The following is a 23,100-nucleotide window of genomic DNA, read 5'->3' as shown; positions in this document are numbered from 1 at the left end:
GAATGGTTACTGTGGCTGTTATTATTGTTAATAGTCTTATGACTAATGAAGACACTGACTTTGTTGGAAATCAATTACCTTATGGAGACTGAACATGAAGGAAAGACAATAGAAGTCTTTAAAAAGGCTTCTAACCTTCTGACCATTTGGCCAGGGAGCCTGAGTTACCATCCTCACTTCATAAATGCAAAGTAGACTGTATTAAAGAAAAAAAAAGACTCTTATTTATTCCTTCAAAGTATTCATCAAATGAGGTAGGATTTCTGGGAAAGATTAAGAGCTTATATTTTTTACTGGACTTATTTCCCATAAAATTAGTAAAGGATAAAAGGAGGGGAAGTGCAGAAGCGTACTATTTCTGTTTTATCTGTAACCTGTGATTATAAATCTTCCTGGGGCATCATTAATTATAGTGATGCCATTCACAATGCTGCCATTCAGGCCAATTAGAATTTTTACCCAAAATTTCATGCTTGGGGTTTAGAAATGGGCAGCTGAATTTTTGTATGAGGCTGGAACTTGAAGGCTATAATGGAGGGAGAACATCTTTAAATTAGTTGCTATAGACTGACTGTTCGTGTCCCTTCCAAATTCATATGTTGGAATCCTACCCCCCAAGGTGGTGGTAGCTGTGGGTGGGGCCTTGGGTTGGTAATTAGGTCATGAAGGTGGAGCTCTCATGAAATTAGTGTTCTTATAAGAGACACCCCAGAGAGCTTTCTCACCCTCTTCACTTTGTGAGGATAAAATGAGAAAAGGGCCATCTGCAGCTCAGAAGAGGGCTCTCACCAGAACTCAAGTGTGCTGGCACCCTGATCTTGACTTCCAGCTTCCAGAACTGTAAGAAATAAATTTCTATTGTTTATAAGGCACTGTGGTGGCTATGGTGTTCTGTTATAGCAGCCCAAACTGACAAAGACAGGCACTGTGCAGAGAGAGCCCAGAAACCTATGAGGTGTTTCCCCAAAACTTCAAGGCTGAGGGGTGAGCTTTACATACACAGGATGAGATGACCAGAGACATGCCAGTCAGCAGCTGCTTTAGGGTTGGGAGCAGAACAGAGATGCTCGGGATCAGACAGTACTGGGGACACTGGAGTGCTGAACATTCCACTGTGGAGAGATCTTTTTAACACTTTGTATAACACTCCTGGAATCCAGCTGATACATCAGAAAGGCTGCACTCTAGCAGAAAGAAGCATATCCTATAGTTAGGCCTGCACTAGACTCACGTTAACAAAGTCTACAACGAAGGCTGACAAAGTTTGGGAGAGACAGAGTTTGGAAGTTGAGACCTACCAAGGTAGATGGGCTTTAAGAACATCTTGGGCTTTCCACATATCTGCACTAGCAAAGTATATCACTAAGTCTGCACAAGTTTGAGGTAATCACCCCATAATTAAACTGCCTACTAAAATAAGAATCAATAGCCTTTAGAGAAAGATCATAGAATCCATGTTCTTATAGGGCATTATTAAATATCTAGTATTCAATAATAAAAAGCACTAGACATAGAAAGAAACAGGAAAATACAGTGTATAGTTATGAAAACATGTAGTTAGGAGAAGCAGAAATGGCACAGATGTTGGATATAACATATACAGACTTTAAGGCAGCTATTGTAAATATTTTCAAAGAAATAAAGATGTAGTCAAAGGGCATAGGAAAATAGGGCCCTAATGAGTAAACAAATGGAATTTCAGCAGTCATGTGAAAACTAATGAAAAAGACAACATGGAAATTTTAGAACTGAATAATATGTTAACTGAAATGGAAGATTCACTGGATGGTGGGAGTGTAGACTGGTGTGGCATTCTGGATAGCAACTTGGAATTATTTGGTCAAACTAAGAATATTCATACTCCTTGATGTAGTTTCTCTTCTGTTCATCACACCCTATATGGAAAATTTAAAAACTTAAGCACAAACTGGGGAAGATATTTATAACACATGTAATATAGATGAAGAATTAGCATCCAGGATATATAAAGAACTCCTATAAATCAGTGAGAAAGAGAGAGACAGAGAGAGCAAAAAAGCAAGAGAGAGTGAGTGAGAGACCATCTAATAAAATAGCAAGAGAACTAGTAGGCAGTTCACGAAGAGAACATGGCAAGACTAATAAAACCATGAAAAGATGCTGAATCTCAATAGTAAGAAGAGATGCAAAGTAAATCCACAATGAGATACTTGGACTACATACACCCAAATATACAAACATTAAACACCTAAACAATGTTGGTGAAGATGTGGGAAAATAAGAACTCTTATACACTCTCGGCAGGAACATAAATTGGTACAACTACTTTGGAAAACGGTGTGGCATCACTAATTACAATCCCATGTGCAAAACCTAATACCGAGTCAATCCACTCCCACTGGAGCATGCACACGCTCTAGTAGACATGTATTAGAATGTTCATAACAACACGTGAATAATAGCTAAAAATGGAATCAGTGCAAGTGACCATCAATAGTTAAAAGAATAAATAAATAAATAAATATTCATATATTGGAGTACTAGCCAACAATGGAAAAAATCTGCTATACAGCATCAATATTGGGTGAGTCTCACAACATAATAGTAAATGACAGAAGCAAGTCACAGGAAAACACGAGTAGTGTTAATTTCACTGATAAAGCATCAATAACAGGAAACAAAAATGTCTAGTTTAGGAATGCATACTTGAACAGCAAAAGTACTTAGAAAGAGAAGGGAATTATTGTAACAAAAGTCAGGGTAGCAGTTACTTCCAGGGCAGGGAAGGCAATGCAATGGTTGGGGGCATTTCTAAGGTTCTAGTAATGTTTTATTTCTTAATCTAGGTACTAGTTGCACAGTGATTTGCTTTATTGTTTAAGATGAACGTGTTTTATACATTTCTGTATGTGTAATATATTTCACACTAAAAATGATTTTTAAAATGACTGGATTGGGCCAATCTCTTCGGTTCTTTTAATCTTTGATGGTTTATGGCCCAAGCCCTTCCCAACTGGATTTATTGTTGGCCCTGCATTGACAGTTCAATTTAAGCATACACAGTGGATTAGGGAACCTTGAAGAGAGAGGGGGATGCACTAATAGAATCATAGAGTAGGAGTCTAGGAAGAGGAACATGATGATCTGATTCAAGCCCCAATTGTCAGGGACGCAATTGGGGTTTTACATGAAAGGTCCTGAGTTCCAGTCCTGGTTCTCTCTTCAACTTGGGCAAGCCTCTTCTCTAATCCTCAATTTCCTCATGCTGGCTTTGTAAACTGTACTGTGAAATTCAAATAGAAAACCAACATTAAAAAAAAAAAAAGAAAACCAACATTAATTATTATTCTTTTACAGTTGTGGGACTCCAGTAGCCCAAGGTGTCATCGCCACGTTGGAACTCAGGGCTCCTGAGTCCAGCTCCCTGACCTCGGCACTGTCCCACTACACAAACCCCAGGCTATTCTCGCTTTTGTCCAGCTGTGCGCCCATCTTTTGATGTCATAGAACAGCCCCGCCCCACCCCACTCCTTCGGAAGCCACGCCTCCTCGCGTGGCCCCGCCTCAGGCGTTCTCCGAGCCCCGCCCCCAGCCGCTCGCCGAGGAGTGGCGGCTCCCGCGCGTCCCCCTCCGGCCTCTCTTCCGGCCCCGCCCCTCTTGGCTGCCATGACAACGAGTCTACGCCCCGCGCACAGCTTCTGCTCCGGCGGGACCCAGGCTGGACCGCGGGCCCCGGCCTGGGGGCCACAGCTGCCACCGCCGCCACCTCGTCTCCTCCCCGTCCCCGCCCCGCCCCGCGTCTCCTCGCCTCACTCGGGCCCGCGGCCGGGGTCCGTCCCCGCCGCCCCACCCCGCGCGGATGCCGAAGGTGAAGGCGCTGCAATGCGCTCTGGCGCTGGAGATCCGCTCCGTGAGTACCGGTCGCCCCCACAACCCCCGCCGCCTGAGTGTCACCGAGTCTCCGGCGTTTACTCGGGGACGCTTCCCTCGTTCATCTCCTTGAAGCCCGAGTCACCTCAAAAGCTACGTTAGCCTGTGAATCATCCCTCGGGAGCCTTGACCCGTGGCCCCTGGGTCTCCTCCCTCTGCAAAATCCTGAACGCCCTCCCACTCCAGCCACGCAGAGCTCTGACCGTCCCCACCCCCACCTCCGTTCTCCTCGCTGTATCCCAGCTTCCAGTTGGGGTTCCTTCAGATCATTTACAAACCACTTCCTCTTCCAAAGGCCTCCTCGCCCTGCCCCTAACTTTCCAGTGAATCGGGTGGTAGGCTTCTCTTTACATTCCTCTTCTCTTAGAAAGAGTATTACTGGCCCCCTCTCTCCCCAGTCTCCAAGGGGGTACGTTTCCTCTCAAATCACGGCGGGCAGGTTCTTTCGGACAGATTTCAAGCTTCCGATTCGTGAAGGGGCCTTTACTCTCAGTCTTCAGTGTGGAATCCTCACACCCAGCAACCGAACTGTGTCAGCACTGCACAAAGCACCCTGCCTTGTCCTCAGAAATCATTTCAGGACCCTCCTGGCTGTGAGAGGGATCCCTTATCCTTCCTGTCACGCCAAGAAACGCAACAGCTTTTAACAGAGAAACTGCTCACTCTGTGAACTTGCTGGAGAGGAGCAGCAACCCCACCCCCAGTCACTCTCCAGATTGGCTCGAGAGGATCCTGTCCCCCAACCTGCTGTGGAAATCCAGCTGAGGCATTGAACCCCCTTGTGCTTCCTCAGGGGAAGGGGTTGGATCTCTCCATGGTATGAGAAAACTCCATCCCTTTTAATCATCTCGGAAGACCCTTCCGCAGGTTTTAAAACTACTTCCTCTTCATTCTTTACAGAGTCCTCTCGTTTTCGTCTTCAGATGAAAGCTCCAGCTTGTCTCTTTTAGAGGAAATCCCAGAGAGCCTTTCCATACCCCCATCTTAGACCTGCAAGCAGCTTGGAACCAAAATTCCCCACTCGGCCCCCTTTCTCTCCTTCCACCCCTCCTAAGCCCTCTTATGTCTCAACTCTGATCTCCCAGCAACACTGGGGGCAGGTATGTGTATGTGAGTGTCTTTAAATATCCAACACCAGGCCTCTGAGTGCTGCCGGGAGAAGTCCTCCCCACTTGCTTCCTGCACACCCTGCACACCCTGCCTGCAGGCCTCTCTCTGGACTTAACCCACCCTTGGCCACCCCTGCTCTCCTGGCTGTCCTTCCTTGAATTAGAATGAACCCTCTGCAACACTGTCCCTGAAACTCCAAGTCACAAGACTCTTCTAGGTCTTTTGTTAGGTCTTAAAGAAGGCAAGCCTGGGTAGGGCAAAGTGTGAGGCAGAGGGTGGAGGGAAAGAAAGTTTCTGGCACTCTTGGTTTATCTAAGCCTGCAGAGATTTTACTTTGCTGTGTGGGAAGCCACAGCCCTAGCTTCAGATGTTTTCATCCCACAGCTGCCAAAGTCGAGCAACTTTTTTGTAAAGTAAGATTCCTTTAGCAAAAGAATATAAGAAGCGTCCCAGCTTCCTAAACCGCTCGCTCGGCCGTGCAGCCTCACCAGACTTTGTTACTGGCTGCTGCTTCCTCTGCTGCTAACCAATGGGGTGTAGATGCCCAGCGAGTGCAGTTGCCCCACCGACTGGCTGCTGCTCCCCTTCCTTTGCCAGTACCCATCTTTAGGAGGAAGTACTTTGTTGTGACTGATTACTGCCTGAAGGAGTTGCAGAAATATATTTAATTTCAGTACCCTTTCTTGGTATTAGTTGTACTGCAGGAGGTGAATGACTGTATAACGGACCTTGTGTTCATTGAGGCTAAAGAAATTAGGCAGGTGGAAACATCCCTATGTAACTTTTTTCATCAAACACTTGAGTCACAGAATTTTACAGTTCCAAAGATCCCAGATATCATTCGATTTATTCCTTTGTACAGGTGAAGCTTAGCATGGCTAGTTATTTGTTTACAGTTGCACAACTATTTAGGGGGCAGATCTGCAACAAGATGCTAATTTTTCTGACCAGCAAAAAGCTATTAAATAGCTCTGATGCTCAGAACGAGCAAAAATGATCATTAGCAACCATTCAAGTTAAGCTTGATTAATTTGGCTTTGATTGAATAGATGAATTATATGACCAGAGATATTTTTAACATCTTTTACATTTTAATTTCTTCTATTCAACTTAATTTTTTATGTTTACGTGGTATGAAAGTCAAGACCCATAAAACGATATACTCAGAGCAGTTTCACATCCAGCCCTGTCTCCTCAAACCTACTTCCCATCCATACTCATCTGCTGTAGGTAATCATTTTTACTGGTTTCAGATTTATTCTTCTAGTATCTCCTTTTATAATATAACCAAACAGATACACGTACATATACACATACACACATACCATTCCCCTCACATATATTTTTTTCTTTGGTTCTTTTCTTAATATAGTAGGTAGCATATTATTTAAACTATTCTGCACATTTGCTTTTTTTCCTTCATGTGATATATCTCAGAGATCACTCTGTTATCTATAAAAGTTGTCATCTTTACTTTCCAGCTTTTTATTGACATTTTTCAAGAATACAGGGTAGTTGAAAGAATAGTACAATGAAAACCTATGCCACGACCTATGAACATTAATCTGATTTATCTGTACGTATGTGTGTGTATGTATAAAATAAATGTGGCTCTTTTGCTGAAAATTTGGAAGTAAATTGTTGGTATCATGGTACGCCACTCCTAATCACTTCAACATCTTCTAAAAACAAGGACGTTGTTCTGCATAACCACCATGCTATTATCTATCACACCTAAAACAATGAGTGACAATTTCTTAATATCTAGCCCATATTCAAGTCTTCCCAGTTGTCCCAAAAATAACTTGCATAGTTAATTTTTAAAAACCGGCATCCAATCAAGGTTTGCATGTTACATTTGGTTGTTAGGTCTTTTAAGTCCATTTTAGTATAGAACTGTTCTACTTTTTCATTCCCCATGATCTTTCCTTTCTTCCCCTCTAGTGGATTTAGATAAATGTATACACTCATGTAATCATACTTGGGTCAAGATTTAGAATACTTCTATCAAGCCATGAAATTCCCTTGTGCCTGTCAAGCCCCCTGCAGAGGGAACTACTATTCTGATTTCTGTTACTATAGATGAGTTTGCCAGTACGTGAACTTCGTATTAAATGGAGCCATATAGTTTGTAAATTTTGTGTCTGGCTTCTTTTGCTCAGCATATTTTTGAGATTCATCCATGTGACTGTGTGTATCAGTAGTTTGTTCCTTTATATTGAGGAGTTGTATTCTATTGTATGTGTATACTGCAACATTTTTTAGCCATTCTTTTTACTGATGATTATTTGGATTGTTACCAGGTGGTGGTTGTCATGGATAAGTCTATGAACATTCATTCTTGTAAAAATCTTTCTGTGCACATTACCTTTTGAAGAGCCCATACTCAGATATTGAATATCCCATGTTGTGTTATTGTCTGAATTGTTTCCTTTTGTGGTGACATTTAATTTGTTCCCAGATCCTATAAACTGGAAATCAGATGTTTTATCTTTCCTTGTCTTTTGAAAGTGTGAAACTACATTCTCCTCTTCCCCCACCCCCTCCACAAGTGTTTTTTTTGCTGCAGTCTTGTATTAGTAGCAACCTCATGTTTAATACGGTGGTAATATGAGAGCAAGAACACAGTAAACATGAAAGGTTTTGGTGTATAACACATCTTATGTTGCTCCACAGAGCCGTATGACTAGAGAGAAAATATATTGCTGGAAAGAAAGTGTGACTTTTCTCAATGAATTTTTGGAGAATGGTATAATAGGCCAAGTAACTTGTTTTTAAAGAACAGCAAAATAATTCTATTTCCCACCAGTTACATTTTTAATAGTTGAAACATCCTTTCTATGATATAGGAAGTATTTGTGCTGCTGCTTCTGCCTACCTTCTTTTTGTTATTTAGTAGTTCAATTTTCATGAGATTATTTGGGAGAAGGGAAGAAATTGGAGAGTGAAAAATAAAGCCCAATGCCTGGGCAGTGAAACCAGCCAGTTTGCTTTACGTGAATAGTGTCAGTTTGGGGTTAGTTTATATATTATATATAATATATATATTATATATATATCTATATTATATTATATATTATATATAATTATATATATTATATATATTATATATATTATATATATTATATATATATTTCTATATATTATATATATATATATATATAAATATTATATATATATTTCTTCTCTGTATTCTCTTCACCTCTTTACCGCCCTCAAATTATAGAGAACATTGGGGCAAACAGATTTGGGTCCTTCCTTCTCAATCGCTACTTATCTAAACATTTGTCATCCTCATCTAAGTTTCTGTGGAGTGGTGTCTCACAGTTGTGCTACAGTTGGGGGAAATTTCCCTGGAATATAGACTTTTAAAAACTTTAAGTAAGAAATACTTCAAACTTACAGGAAAAATAAAACTGAATACTATGATTCCACCCTCTCCACACCCTGATTTAACAAATGCTACATTTTACATGTTTGCTGCAGATTTCATTTTTAAAAATAAAATGTTACAGATATAGTTAAGGCCCCCTTTGTATATCTTTCTGACTCCTGTTTTTCTCCTTCCCTTCCTAAAGGTAATGTAATCAATATCCTGAAGTTGGAGCATATTCTTTTCATTCTGGTTTTGTACTTTTACTATATATTTGTGTATGTCTATGTGCTACTTATACTATTGTTTTGTTTTAAAACTTTACACAAATGGTATTTTACTATGTATCCTGCATACCTGTTTTTTCCAGTTCAGTTTTTTTTTTTTTTTTTTTTTAAATTTTTTTTTTTCAATGTTTATTTATTTTTGGGACAGAGAGAGACAGAGCATGAACGGGGGAGGGGCAGAGTGAGAGGGAGACACAGAATCGGAAACAGGCTCCAGGCTCCGAGCCATCAGCCCGGAGCCTGACGCGGGGCTCAAACTCACGGACCGCGAGATCGTGACCTGGCTGAAGTCGGACGCTTAACCGACTGCGCCACCCAGGCGCCCCTCCAGTTCAGTTTTTAAAATTTGTCAGTGTTGATTCTTTCAGGTCAAGTTCATTTCCTTAATTGCTATATAATACTGTTTATTTTTATGATGGTGATTAATTTTTATTCCTTTATTAATAGACTTTTAAAAATTTTATTATTGGGCACCTGGGTGGCTCAGGTGATAAAGCGTCCGACTTCGGCTCAGGTGATGATCTTGTAGCTCATGGGTTCAAGCCCCCATTGGGCTCTGTGTTGACAGCTTGGAGCCTGGAGCCTGCTTTGGATTCTGTGTCTCCCTCTCTCTCTCTGTCCCTCCCCATTTCACATTCTGTCTTTCTCTCTCAAAAATAAATAAACATTAAAAAATTTTTAAGTAAATAAACGAATAAATAAATTTTATTAGTTAATTTAATGTTTATTCATTTTTGATAATTTCAGGAATAGAATTTAGTGATTCATCACTTACATATAACACCCAGTGCTCATCACAACAAGTGTCCTCCTTAATTTAGCCCCTCACCCATTTACCCCTTTCCCACACCCAACAACCACCCCCCCCCCAGCAACCCTCAGTTTGTTCTCTGTATTTAAGAGTCTTTTATTGTCTCCCCTCTATTTTTTTAAAATTTTATTATTTTTGCTTCCCTTCCTTATGTTCATCTGGTTTGTATCTAAATTCCACATATGAGTGAAATCATATGATAATTTGTCTTTCTCTGACTGACTGTGACTTACTTAGCTTAGCATAATACATGCTAGTGCTAGTTCCAGCCATGTAGTTGCAAATGGCAAGATTTCATTCTTTTTGATCACTGAATAATATTCCATTGTGTGTGTGTGTGTGTGTGTGTGTGTGTGTGTGTGTGTGTGTATGTGTGATATATATCACATTTTCTTTATCCATTCATCAGTCGATGGACATTTAGGCTCTTTCCATACTTTGGCTATTGTCGATAGTGCTGCTATAAACATTGGGGTGCATGTGCCCCTTCGAAACCGTATCCTTTGGATAAATACCTAGTAGTGCAATTGCTGGGTTATAGGATAATTCTATTTTTAATTTTTTGAGGAACCTCCATACTGTTTTCCAGAGTAACTGCACCAATTTGCATTCCCACCAGCAGTGCAAAAGTGTTCCTCTTAGCATCCTTGCCACATCTGTTGTTGCCTGAGGTGTTAATTTTAGCCATTGTGAAAGGTGTGAGGTGGTATCTCATTGTGGTTTTGATTTGTATTTCCCTGGTGATGAGTGATGTTGAGCATCTTTCCATGTGTCTGTTAGCCACCTGGATGTCTTTTGTGGGAAAGTGTCTATTCATGTCTTTTACCCATTCCTTCATTGGATTATTTGTTTTTTGGGTGTTGAGTTTGATAAGTTCTTTATAGATTTTGGATACTAACCCTTTATCTGATGTGTCATTTGCAAAGATCTTTTCCCATTCTGTTGGTTGCCTTTGAGTTTTGCTGATTGTTTCCTTCACTGTGCAGAAGCTTTTTATCTTGATGAGATCCCAATAGTTTATTTTTGCTTTTGTTTCCCTGGCCTCTGGAGACATGTCAAGTAAGAAGTTGCTGCAGCTGAGGTCAGAGAGATTGTTGCCTGTTTTCTCCTCTAGGATTTTGATGGCTTCCTGTCTTACATTTAGGTCTTTCATCCATTTTGAGTTTATTTTTGTGTATGGTGTAAGAAAGTGGTCCAGGTTCATTGTTCTGTGTGTCGCCGTCCAGTTTTCCCAACATCATTTGCTGAAGAGACTGTCTTTTTTCCATCTATTATTATTTTTAAATTTTTTTTAATGTTTATTTATTTTTGAAGGAGAGAGAGACAGAGTGTGAGTAGGGGAGGGGCAGAGAGGAAGAGGGAGACACAGAATCCTTAGCAGGCTCCAGACTCTGAGCTGTCAGCACAGAACCTGATGCAGGGCTCCAACTCACAAACCGCGAGATCATGACCTGAGTAGAAGTTGGACGCCCAACCGAGTGAGCCACCCAAGCGCCCCTCCGTCTATTATTGATAGACTTTTAAATGCCAGTGAAATTTGTTGGGCTACCTTTGTTTGCCTTAGTAGTTGGGGGGTCCTGTTGGTGTTCATTGTCTAGTATTCTGCATGACTTGAATGTCCTATTGAATATGTAGATGAAAACCTGTATATAATTATTGGAAGTTAAGAATCTAACTTTGTTTTATGTATAAACACAAAATCTTTTTTCTTTTTTTTTTGAAAGCTGGTAAAATACAGTGAATTTTCCAGGAATACAATTGTAGTGTAAATTGAGGAGAGTATACTTTGTTTTGTTTGGAACTCTGTGAAGAGTTTACTTTTTTTGGAAAATCAAGGCACCAACGGCAGCACTGCTTGTGTTTGAGTTGCCAACATGGGCGCCTATCATTCTGCTTTTGAAACTATCCGTATTATGTAGACTCAGTGTATAGGTGTAAATATTATATTTTCTAGCTTAGTCCTGCCTGAGCATTGACATGTAGAAATAGATATTTTATTATAAATTATTTTTCTATACATATAATTTTTTTTTTCAGTTAGGGCATTGGTTTATTTTTTTAGTCACACGTATAGGTAAATTGCACAGTGTTGCACAGGAGGGTTTTGAATCTTTAAAAATTTTTTTCTTAATGTTTATTTTTGAATGAGAGAGAGACAGAGCATGAGCAGAGGAGGGGCAGAGAGAGAAGGAGACACAGAATCTGAAGCAGGCTCCAGTCTCCGAGCTGTCAGCACAGAGCCAGACGTGGGGCTTGAACTCACGAACTGTGAGATCATGACTTGAGCCGAAGTCAGACGCCCAACTGACTGAGTCCCCCAGACGCCCCAGGAGGGTTTTGAATCTTACAGATACAGGCCCAGTGCTCTAGGCACTAGATTTAGAAATGGAACTATGGGGGCTCAGGAAATTGTGTTAGTTTCATAGGGTGCTATAACACATGTCCACAAACTTGGTGTCTTAAGCCAAGTTTGTCTTCACATTGCTCACATTTCTGGAGGGCAGAAGTCCAAAATAAAATTATCAGCAGGGCCCAGTACTCCTTCAGAAGGATCTGGAAGTGGAGGTGGGGTTGGGGGAAGGTTGTTCTTCCAGTTTCTGATGGCTCTAGGCATTTCTTGGATTACAATTGTATAACTCCAACCTCCAATCCCAGCGTTTTCATTTTCTGTGAATAGCCAGTTTATATCCTTTGCCTTTAGCAATCCCAGAATGCATCCCAGTACAGCCCAGTACTCCTTCAGAAGGATCTGGAAGTGGAGGTGGGGTTGGGGGAAGGTTGTTCTTCCAGTTTCTGATGGCTCTAGGCATTTCTTGGATTACAATTGTATAACTCCAACCTCCAATCCCAGCGTTTTCATTTTCTGTGAATAGCCAGTTTATATCCTTTGCCTTTAGCAATCCCAGAGGTTTTTTTCTTTTTTTTCCATCTTGTTGAATATATCTTGGATAGTAGCCTATTGGTTATATGTAATGTAAATTTCAAAGATCTTCTAGTTGAACTTTTTTACTTTGTTTTTCCTGTCTTTAGCAATAGCTTTTTCTTTTCTTTTCTCTTTTCTTTTCTTTTCTTTTCTTTTCTTTTCTTTTCTTCTTTGTCACTGGTAAACAAAGAATCCTATTGATTTTTTTAAGTTAACTGTTTATGGAACTCTATGTTCAGCAAGTGCACAAATCCTATGTGTGTAATTACCACCTGGATCAATAATTAGAATATCATCAGCACCCCAGATTGTGCCCTTGTGCTCCATCCCTCTCAGCCATTCCTCCTGTCACCTCCTCTCTCAAAGGTAACCACTATCATGACTTCTATCACAATATATAGTAAACTCTTGGTTTGCGAGCATAATTTGTTCTGGAAACATGCTTGTAATCCAAAGCACTTGTATGTCAAAGCGAATTTCCCCATAAGAAATAATGGAAACTTAGATGATTCGTTCCACATCCCAAAAATATTCATATAGAAATGATTACAATGCTGTAATATAATACAAAATAATAAAGAAAATACAAAATATAAAGAAAAATAAAGAAATTAACCTGCAGTTACCTTTGAAAACCTTCATGGCTGGTGTGAGGGAGACGAGAGAGGAGGGTCACTCTGTAAGATGACTTTCACTATCACTAATGGAGTCACTGCTATCTGTTGGCTTAATGAAATCTTTTCCTGCCATTGTATATGGGGGGCCATTGTATATGCTTGCATGAATGTTAACTACAGTACAGCATTAATAAACTCTTGTCATATACCATATTTAATGAAACTGGCAATAAGGCAGCAGAGGAAAGGGTCTATATCTGTAAGCAGCCTGACCTAGAATGAAGCAAAGCATTCCTCACTTTACTCTTGTATGGAAAAGCAAAGGACTGTCCATAGGTGCTTTGAAGTGACAAATAATACACTAGTGCCAGTTGTGGGCATCTTCCAGTGTTCTGAAAAATCACTGATTTCTGCCCAACACTGCAGCCTGAGACTGAGCATTTGAGCATGGGAGACGATCACCCATAATCCCGTAATGAGAGAGACTGAGAGAGAGAGAGAGAGAGAGAGAGAGAGAGAGAGATGAATCGTTGGCCCAGTTGTGATCATGTGACATTCAACATCATGTACTACTTGTATTGTAAATACAAACATGGCTTGTTTGTCAACTTAGAATTTATAATAAATGTTTGCTTATCTTGAAGAACACTTGTAGAGCAAGTTACTCTTAATCCAAGGTTTTACTGTAATTTGAATGTTTGAAATCTTTCTCTCTCTCCACGGTATGAACTTTTTCAGTGGACATTCCTCACACATACTTTGTTAAATTTATACCTAAGTACTACATACTTAAGGTTTTAATGTTATTGTAAATGCTGTTTTTTAAATTTATTTTTAATTTTTTAAATATACTTTATTATCAAATTGTAAATGCTGTTTTAAAAAATTTCATTTTGTAAGTGTTGCTAGTACAGAGAAATAACGTTGATTTTTGCATATTGAACTTCTATCCTGTGACATCAGATTCCTTCCTTATTTCTAGTAGTTTATTTGTAGATTGTAGACTACAGTTAGGTGGTCTACAAATACTGTTTCACTTTTTACTTTTCAATCCGTGTACCTTTTATTTCTTTTCTTTTTTTAATTTTTATTTTTTAATTATTATTATTTTTTTAACATTTATTCATCTTTGAGAGACAGAGAGAGAAAGACAGAGCATGAACAAGGAAGGGGTAGAGAGAGGGAGACACAGAATCCAAAGCAGGCTCCAGGCTCTGAGCTGTCAGCACAGAGCTTGGTGTGGGGCTCGAACTCACGAACTGCGAGATCATGACCTGAACCGAAGTCAGATGCTCAACCAAGTGAGCCACCCAGCTGCCCCTTATTTCTTTTATTTTAAAATTTCTTTTTCTTGTCTTTTTGCACTGGCCAGGACCTATTTATTGTACACTGCTGAATAGAAGTGTTGAGCATGGACATACTAACCTTTTTGCTGATATTGGGGAAGCATTCAGTTTTTCAACATTATGTGTGGCATCAAATTCAGGCTTTTTCATATTCTTTATCAATTGAAGAAATTTCCTTCAGTTCTTAGTTTGCTAGAGCTTTCATCATAAATGGGGCTTAATTGTGTCAAATGCTTTTTCTGCAGAAGAAGAACCGAAGGAAATTTCAAGATTAAAGCTATAATACACTTTTTAGAAGTGATTTAATTATATCTAAAACATTTTTATATGTTTGTCTTTTCATTTTCATGCAGTTCAAAGTATTTTTTAATTTGTCTTATAATTTCTTCTCTGACTCATAGAAGTGATTTAGGAATATGTTGTTTGATTTCCAAATATTCAGATTTTTTCCAGATATTTTTCCTCTTATTTATTTCCAGTTTAATGGGGTTACAGAAAATAATCTGCATGATTTCAGTCATTTTATGTTTATTGAGATTTATATGGCTCACAATATCCTCTTTCTTGATGAATGTTTTCATGTGCACTTGGAAAAAATGTGTATCCTTTTGCTGTTGGCTGGAATATTAAGTAAACGTCACTAGGTCAAATTACTTGAATGTTATTCACATTTTCTATACCTAATGATCTTTTTTTTAACTAAAAAATTTTTTTTTGACGTTTTATTTTATTTTTTGAGAGACAGAGATAGAGCACTAGCAGGGGAGGGGCAGAGAGAGAGGGAGAGGAAGCAGGCTCCAGGCTCTGAGCTGTCAGTACAGAGCGTGATGAGAGGCTTGTACCTATGAATGCAAGATCATGACCTGAGCCGAAGTCGGATGCTTAACCGACTGAGCTGGTTAGGCACCCCTAATGATCTTTTCAAAAACTTTTTAAAATGTTTATTTTTGAGAGATAGCATGATTGAGGAGTGGGGTGTGGAGGGAGAGAGAGAGACCAGGTATCCAAAACAGAGTCTGTGCTGTCATCCCAGAGCCCCATGTGGGGCTCAGACTCTTGAGGTCATGACCTGAGCTGATGTCAAACACTTAACTGCCTGAACCACCCAGCCGCCCCTTTAATGATTTTTTTGACTGCTTATTTTATCAGTTACTGAGAGTAAGGTATTGAAATTCAGTTATATACTGTACTTTTTACTTCCTTTACTTTGATACTGTATTATTAATTGCTTACACATTTAATTTTGTTATATCTTCTTGATAAATCAAATTTTTTAATCAGTATGTAATGTTTCACTTTAACGTTGGTAATCTTTCTCTTTTTCTGAAGTCTACTTTATGTCACATTAAGGCTGTTACTGGGGCGCCTGGATGGCTCATTCAGTGAAGCATCACGATCTCATGGTTTGTGAGTTCAAGCCCTGCCTGGGGCTCTGTGCCTATAGCACAGGGCTTGTTTGGGATTCTGTCTCCCTTTCTCTCTGCCCCTCCCCGACTTGCTCTCTATATCTGTCCCAAAATCAATACAATTTTTAAAAAAAGACTATCACTCCAGCTTTATTATGACTAGTGAATGCATGGTATACCTTTTTATTATCATTTTGCTTTTATCATGAATCTTTAAATTAAAAAAAAATTAAGATATAATCCACATATATAAAATGCACCCATTTAAAGTGTAAAATCACAGATGCCTGGATGACTCAGTCGGTTGAATATCCAACTCTTGATTTTGGCTCAGGTCACGATCCCAGAGTTGTGGGATCGAGCCCCATGCCGATAGAGCTCTACGCTCAGTGTGGAGACTTCTTAAGATTCTCTCTCTGTATCCCTCTGCCCTTCTTCCCCACTTGTGCTCACCCTCTTTCTCAAATAAAAAGTAAATAAAGTGTAAATTCAGTGAATTTTAACATATTCACAAAGTTGTAAAACAGTCACCACTAATTGCAGAGCATTTTCAGCACCCTATAAAGAAATCCCATACTTGTGAGCTGTCATTCCTCATTCTCCCTCTTCCTTGAGGCCCTGGATACCACTAGTTGATTTTCTGACATTTATATAAATGGAATCAATCATACAATATGTGGCCTTTTGTGTCTGGCTTCTTAGCGTGTTTGTAAGGTTCATTCATGTAGCATCTGTCAGTGCTTTATTTTTATGGTCAGATAATATTCCGTTGTATGGGTATACTACATTTTGCTAATCCATTCTTAAGTTGATGGACATTTGGATTGTATCGATATTGTGGCTATTGTGTATCTATGTGGCTATTGTGAATAATGCTGCTATACTCTTGTATGTATTTTGGGGTTGCCATATGTTTTCAGCACTCTTGGATGTATACCCAGGAATTGCTGAATCTTATACTAACTCTGTTTAGTTTTTTTCATAAACTGCTGGACTTTTTTCCACAGTGGCTGTGCCTTCAATATATTTCCGTCAGCAAAGTGTGAGGGTTGAAATTTTTTTGTCGTGCTCCCCAACACTTGTTTTTGTCTTATATTTTTGATTGTAGTCATCATAGCAGATACGAAGAGGTATCTCATTATGGTTTTGATTTATATTTCCATAATGGCTAATGATATTGAACATTTTTCATGAGTTTGTTGGCCATTTGTTTATCTTCTTTGGAGAGATGGCTGTCTTTTTTTGCTTCATGTATTTTGGAGCTCTGTTAAGTGTACGTATGTTTGTAATTGTTATGTCTTCTTGAAATATGTCTTATATGTATTTTTAATTGTTATGTCATTATAAAATGTCCTTTTGTTTCTAGAATCGATTTTTGTTTTAATGTCTATTTTGTCTGATATTAGCATAACCACTGCTGCTCTTCTCTGATTGCTGCTTAATTTTTTCCATTCTTTTACTATCAATTCATTTGTTTCTTTGAATCTAAAGTGTGACTCCTGTAGGGGCACCTACAAGAGTGCCCTTGGGTAGCTCAGTTGCTTGAGTGTCTGACTTGATTTCAGCTCAGGTCATGACTCAGGGTCATGAGATTGAACCCCATGTTGGGCTGTGCACTGAGCTTGGAGCCTGCTTACGATTTTCTTTCTCCCTCTCTGTCTGCACCTCCCCTGTTCATTCTCTCTCCCTCTCTCTCTCTCAAGTAAAATTAAAAATAAAATATTTAAAGTGTGTCTCTTAACGTTTATTTATTTTTGAGACAGAGAGAGACAGAGCATGAACAGGGGAGGGTCAGAGAGAGAGGGAGACACAGAATCCGAAACAGGCTCCAGGCTCTGAGCAGTCAGCACAGAGCCCGATGCGGGGCTCGAACTCATGGACCGCGAGATCGTGACCTGAGCTGAAGTCGGACGCTTAACTGACTGAGCCACCCAGGCACCCCTAAAGTGTGTCTCTTATAGACAATGTATAGTTGGATTATAGTTTTTATCCATTTTACCAGGTTCTCCCTTTGACTGGAGTAGTTGGTCAATTTACCTTTAATTTACATAATCACAGATAAGGTAGGATTTGCCTCTTTCATTTTACTGTTTGTTTTCTGCATGTCTTATGTCTTTGTTTGTTTCTATGTTTCTGCCTTGATGTCTTTTGAGTTAACTGTTTTCTAGTGTACCATGTTAATTCCTTTGTTTCTATTACTATTACTATATATTTTTTGTTATTAGTGATGATTGTTTTGGGGCTCACAATTAACATCTCCATTTATTATAGCAATCTAGTATGGATTGATACCAATTTAATTTCAGTGGTACACAAAATTTTTGTTTCTGTTGAGTTCCATTCTCGTCTTCTTCATGACTTTATTGTCATACAATTTATATCTTTATACATACAAGCCTCACCAACGTAGCTTAATATTTGCTGCCTTATGTAATTTTATCTAATTTTATTTTTTAAAATATTTATTTATTTTGAGAGAGGATGCATGTAAGTGGCAGAGAGAAAGGGAGAGAGAGAACCCCATGCAGGCTCTGCACTGTCAACACAGAGCCCAACGTGGGGCTTGATCTCAAGAACTGTGAGGTCATGACCTGAGCTGAAATCAAGAGTCAGATGCTTAACCAACTGAGCCATCAAGGCACCCCTATGTAATTTTATTTTAAATAAGGATGGAGAAATAAGACAAAAAATTTTTGTACTGTTGTTATATTTATATATGCAGTTCCTTTCCTGATGCTCTGTATTTTTTCATGTGGATTTGAGTTACTGTCTAGTGTCCTTGCATTTCCAATGAAGGATTCTCTTTAGTATATTTTGTAGGGAAGTTCTGCTAATGATGAATTATCTGTGTTTATCCAAGGATGTCTTAATTTTCCTTTTTTTTGAAGGGAAATTTTTCTCAATATTGATTCTTATTTCAAGAAAGCCTTCTTTCAGCATTTTTGAATAAGTCATCCCACTTCCTTCTGGCTTCATGTTTCTGATACAAAAGCACCTGTAAATTCTATTGAGGATTTTTGGTACCTACTGAATCACTTCTCTTGTGTTGCATTTAAGGTTCTCTCTTCATCTTTGTCTTTTGAAAGTTTGATTATGATGTATGTGGTTTGGAGTTCTTTGAGCTTGTTGGATGTAGATTGCTTTTCTTTAAATTATGCAAGTTTTTGTCCATTATTTCAAATATTTCTGGCCCTTTCTCCTTTCATTCTGTGGATCCTATTATATCTATGTTGTTGTACTTGATGGTATCCCACAGGTCTCTGAGATTCTGTTCATTTTTATTTTTTCTTTCTGTTCCTCAGGCTGAAGAATCTCAATTGCCGTATTTTCAGGTTCACTTATTCTTACTTCTGCTAGCTTCTCTAGTGATTTTTTCCATGTCATGTCATATATTTTCAACTCTAGAATTTCTATTTGGTTCTTTCAAAAAATAATTTCTATTTATTTGTTATTCTTTCTTTGATGAGACATCATTGCTATGTTGCCATACTTGCCTTTAGATTTTTAGACAAGGTTTCCTTTAGCTCTTTGTACATATTTATAATAGATTTAAAGTCTTTGTTTAGTAAGCCCAACTTCTAGGCTTCCTCAAAGACAGTTTCTATTGATTACCTTTTCCTGTGTGTATGGTTTATACTCTTGTTTCTTTGCATGTGATATTTTTTATTGAAAATTGAACATTTTGAGTAATATAATAAGGAACTCTGTAAATCAGACTCCCTATTTCTCAGGGTTTATTGTTTGCTGTTGTTTGCTGTTGCTTTTTGTTTGTTTAGTTACTTTACTGAGTTAAAGTCTGTATTCTTTGTCACGTGTGGCCACCAAAGTCTCTGGTTAGCTTCATGGCTTGCTAATGATGGTATTAAGGGTATATATATCCTTAAATATCTTGAACCAGTAAGTCTCCCAGTCTTTGCTGAGGATCTCTGTGTGCTTGTTGGGGCATGCTTTCTATGTACTGCAGGCAATTTACAACTCTGTCTTAGCCTTCATTTCCAACTATCTCAAAGCCTCAAGGTCATCCAGAAGTAAGAGATTAGGGTTTCATCAGGCCATTTCTGCAAATGTGCACAGCCCTGCACATGTGCATGATCTTCTGAATTGCAAAGAATATATTATAGCTTGTCAAAAACAGCCTCCCCCCATACACCCATACACATGATTTTCCAGCTTTGCCTTTTAAGTATTTTGATCAGCTTGTGGTGTGCCTCAATTGGGATTACTGCCTCAGGCATCTGTGGTGTTAAACAATTACTGCTGATTGTTTTTGACAATTGCCTTAGGGAGAAAGGCTGTTTGAGTAAACTCTAATTCAGGTCAAGTAGAGAATTCCTGTGAATGAGGGTTTCCGGGATACTCTGAGACAGAACAAATAATGGCAATTCCCTGGAGATGGAACTTTTGGGTAGCACAGAACCTGTTCTCCTCCAGTATCTGTGGGGTTGCTAGTTTTTATGACTACTCTGATTGTAAGGATTTTGGTTTTCAAGGTTACAGAAGACCTGAGTAGAGGGAGTTGGGAGTAGAATATGTTAACATACCACAATATCACTATTTTAACCAAAATTCATCTATTTGGTTAGCTGACCAAATGCTCTTCATGTTTTTGCAAATCTCTGGTTAATTTCTAGAGCTGTAAAAAAGTTGATTTTGACAGTTTTTCGTAGTGTTCTCTTTGCTTTTATAGAGGGACTGAATTTTGGAGATATTTGCTCCACCATTCTGAAAGCACTTTTTCTATGTGTGTCTTTAACGTGGTTTTTTTTTTTTTTTTGCAGACAGTATATTGTGTCTTGCTTTTTTATCCAATCTGACAATTTCTGCCATTTAATTAGAATGCTTAGAATATTTGCATTCGTATAATTATCCATATGGGTGTTTTAAGTCAACTTCTTTGCTTTTTATTTTCTATTTGTTTTATCTGATTTTCTTTACCCCCACCCCCCTCTCTTGCTTTCTTTTTGGGAAGCTACTGGGTGTTCTTTAAAGCATGGCAGAATTTGTAGAATTGTGGATGAGAAAAAGCCATGCCTTCTTGCATATATTACACATTGGAAAGAGAGTCCGTAGTTTCCAGTAGGACAATTAGAGCCGGTGCACTACTCAGTAGAAATATAATATGAACCACAAATTTAAGCCAAAGATGCAATTTAAAAATTTTTACAGCTATATTAAAAAAGTTAAAAGGAGTAGATAAATTAATTTTAACAATAATTTTATTTAAATCAATGTTTTCAAAGTGTTAATTATTAATGAGATATTTTATGCTGTTTTTAAAATGAGTTTTCAAAATCTTTCTGAACAAGTCTTCAAAATCTTGTATTTTATACTCATTGTCCATCTCAGTTTGGACTAGCTACAACTGTAGACATAAGTGGCTAGCAGCTACCACATTGGATAACATGGATTTAGAGGGATTCTAACAGGTTTGATTTTAATGAGGCAGAGTAGGAAATGAAGGTGATGGACAACATTATATTTGTTGAGGACCTTGATTTTAATAGATTTTAATAATCAGTAGGGAATATATCAGAACGGAAATTGGAAAATAGAATAAGAGGGAGATGGAGTATAAATATCTGGCATGGAAAATAATCTTAACTGCTACATACAAAGAGACCTGAAGTCTTGGTCATTTATTCAATGCAGTAATTTGTGTTGAGATGACAGATGTAGTGATTTTCAGCCTAACAATAACTATAGCTGGTATTGGTTGAATGCTCTGTTAGGCACTTTTCTAAGCACTTTTGAAAGTATTGTATTGATTGATTTTCTGTGTCACTTTAAGTAAGTAAATCACCTATACTTTCTTGGGGCTCTGTGGTTATTGTACGTAAAAAATCTGAAGCTATTTGATAATCTCGGAGCTTCTTAATACTGAAAGTCTGTGTTTTGGATACATTGATGAGAAAATAAAATTTCTATCCTCAGGGAATTTATAATTAAATAAAAGAGGTGAGTTGTACCTACTTAATTAAAATGCAGGGAGATAATAATTAGGCCTTAAGAGAACTACAAAATGCTATGAGAATCTAAAACGTATTTATTTGAATATGGTAAATTCATAATAAATGTTTGAATTAGATTGAATTGAATAATGGTAGCTGGTGAGTCCAGTTTTGTGTAGGAGACGCAGTTGATGTAAGCCTTGGAAGGTGGTGAGTATAAATGAGGCAGAGATGGAATGCAGTAGTAAGGTGTAGTAATCCAGATAATGGAAGAATGTAAGGTAGGACAGTAATGTGTATGTTTAGAGAACAATAAAAATATACTTTGATTGTATTATTGGGGGATGTTGAGTAATGTTACTATGTGGGTGGGTTGGATTTAAATCTTAGAGAGCCTTTAATATTTCTTTAAGGGTGTGGTTGATCACTGACAGTGAAATATGACTGGGACTGGGGAATCTGTGCTGTGAACTTTTTAGAAACACCATATTTTGTGCCTATACTTTGTGTCAATCATGAGGATAATGAAGTGCAATTTCATGTTTAAAAAATGTATCATTGGACTAGAAATTTATAATTCACTAGCTTTGAAACTCTGTCATATTGCGTTTGATGAGGGTGTATATGGGCTGCTATTTAGGGTTATACAGGTCATATTTGTGGTTTTTATTGCTATTATTTTTGTCCTCTAGGATAGTGCTTTGTTTCTGCTGAGTCTTAATCCTTTGTGATTAAATGATGCTGAATAAGTTTATGTCAGCATTCAGCATAAAGTGGGTGCCTAAGGCTGACTGTTTAAAACTGTTAGTATCTGTCCCAAGAGCCAGTACACAGAGCTTCAAATGTGGAACAAATAACCAAATGGAGAATCATAGATTTCTCAGAGGGATGGAAGTTATAAAGGCATTTCATTTAACTCTGTAAACACGAGAATCTCTTTTCTTTTAATTTGTGCGTCTTTTTATTGGCTTAGCAGACTAGTGTTTTTATGTAATGCCATGTAAGTTATTTCAGTAGGATAGTTCAGGGAATTCATAAAGCATTTACATGTCTCTATCTAATTTTGTTCAGGTAACTTGTCCAGGAGTGGTGCTGAAAGACAAGGAGGACATCTATCTTAGCATCTGTGTGTTTGGCCAATACAAAAAGACACAATGTGTCCCAGCCAATTTTCCACTGGTCTTCAATGCCAGAATGGTGTTTGAAAAGGTGAGTTCAAGTGACAGATCAAATATTAACAAATAATCAGTGTACTTCCAAATTTTTAACAAAAGCCCTAAAGACAAATTACTACTGACTATATATACTTTGATTTCATTGAAAAGGAGATTTGTAACTTAAATCTGGAAGCTTGAAAAGAAATATGCATT

At 38.3% G+C, this 23,100-nt stretch overlaps 1 protein-coding gene across 2 annotated transcripts in view; it reads left to right on the top strand.

Annotated features, from left to right (window-relative positions):
* The first annotated feature begins 3,676 nt into the window (after positions 1-3,676).
* Positions 3,677-23,100, top strand: part of SPATA6 (spermatogenesis associated 6) — a 144,536-nt gene continuing 125,112 nt past the window's right edge. For both annotated transcript variants that reach the window (XM_030326743.1, XM_030326742.1), the window contains exons 1-2: positions 3,677-3,889; positions 22,802-22,939. In XM_030326743.1, coding sequence (XP_030182603.1) covers positions 3,839-3,889; positions 22,802-22,939 — 189 coding nt within the window. In that variant the 5' untranslated portion in view covers positions 3,677-3,838. The remainder of the gene's footprint in view (positions 3,890-22,801; positions 22,940-23,100) is intronic.

Source organism: Lynx canadensis, chromosome C1, assembly GCF_007474595.2.
Source record: "Lynx canadensis isolate LIC74 chromosome C1, mLynCan4.pri.v2, whole genome shotgun sequence".
Lineage (NCBI taxonomy): Eukaryota > Metazoa > Chordata > Mammalia > Carnivora > Felidae > Lynx > Lynx canadensis.
This window is presented reverse-complemented; position numbering and strand designations above follow the sequence as displayed.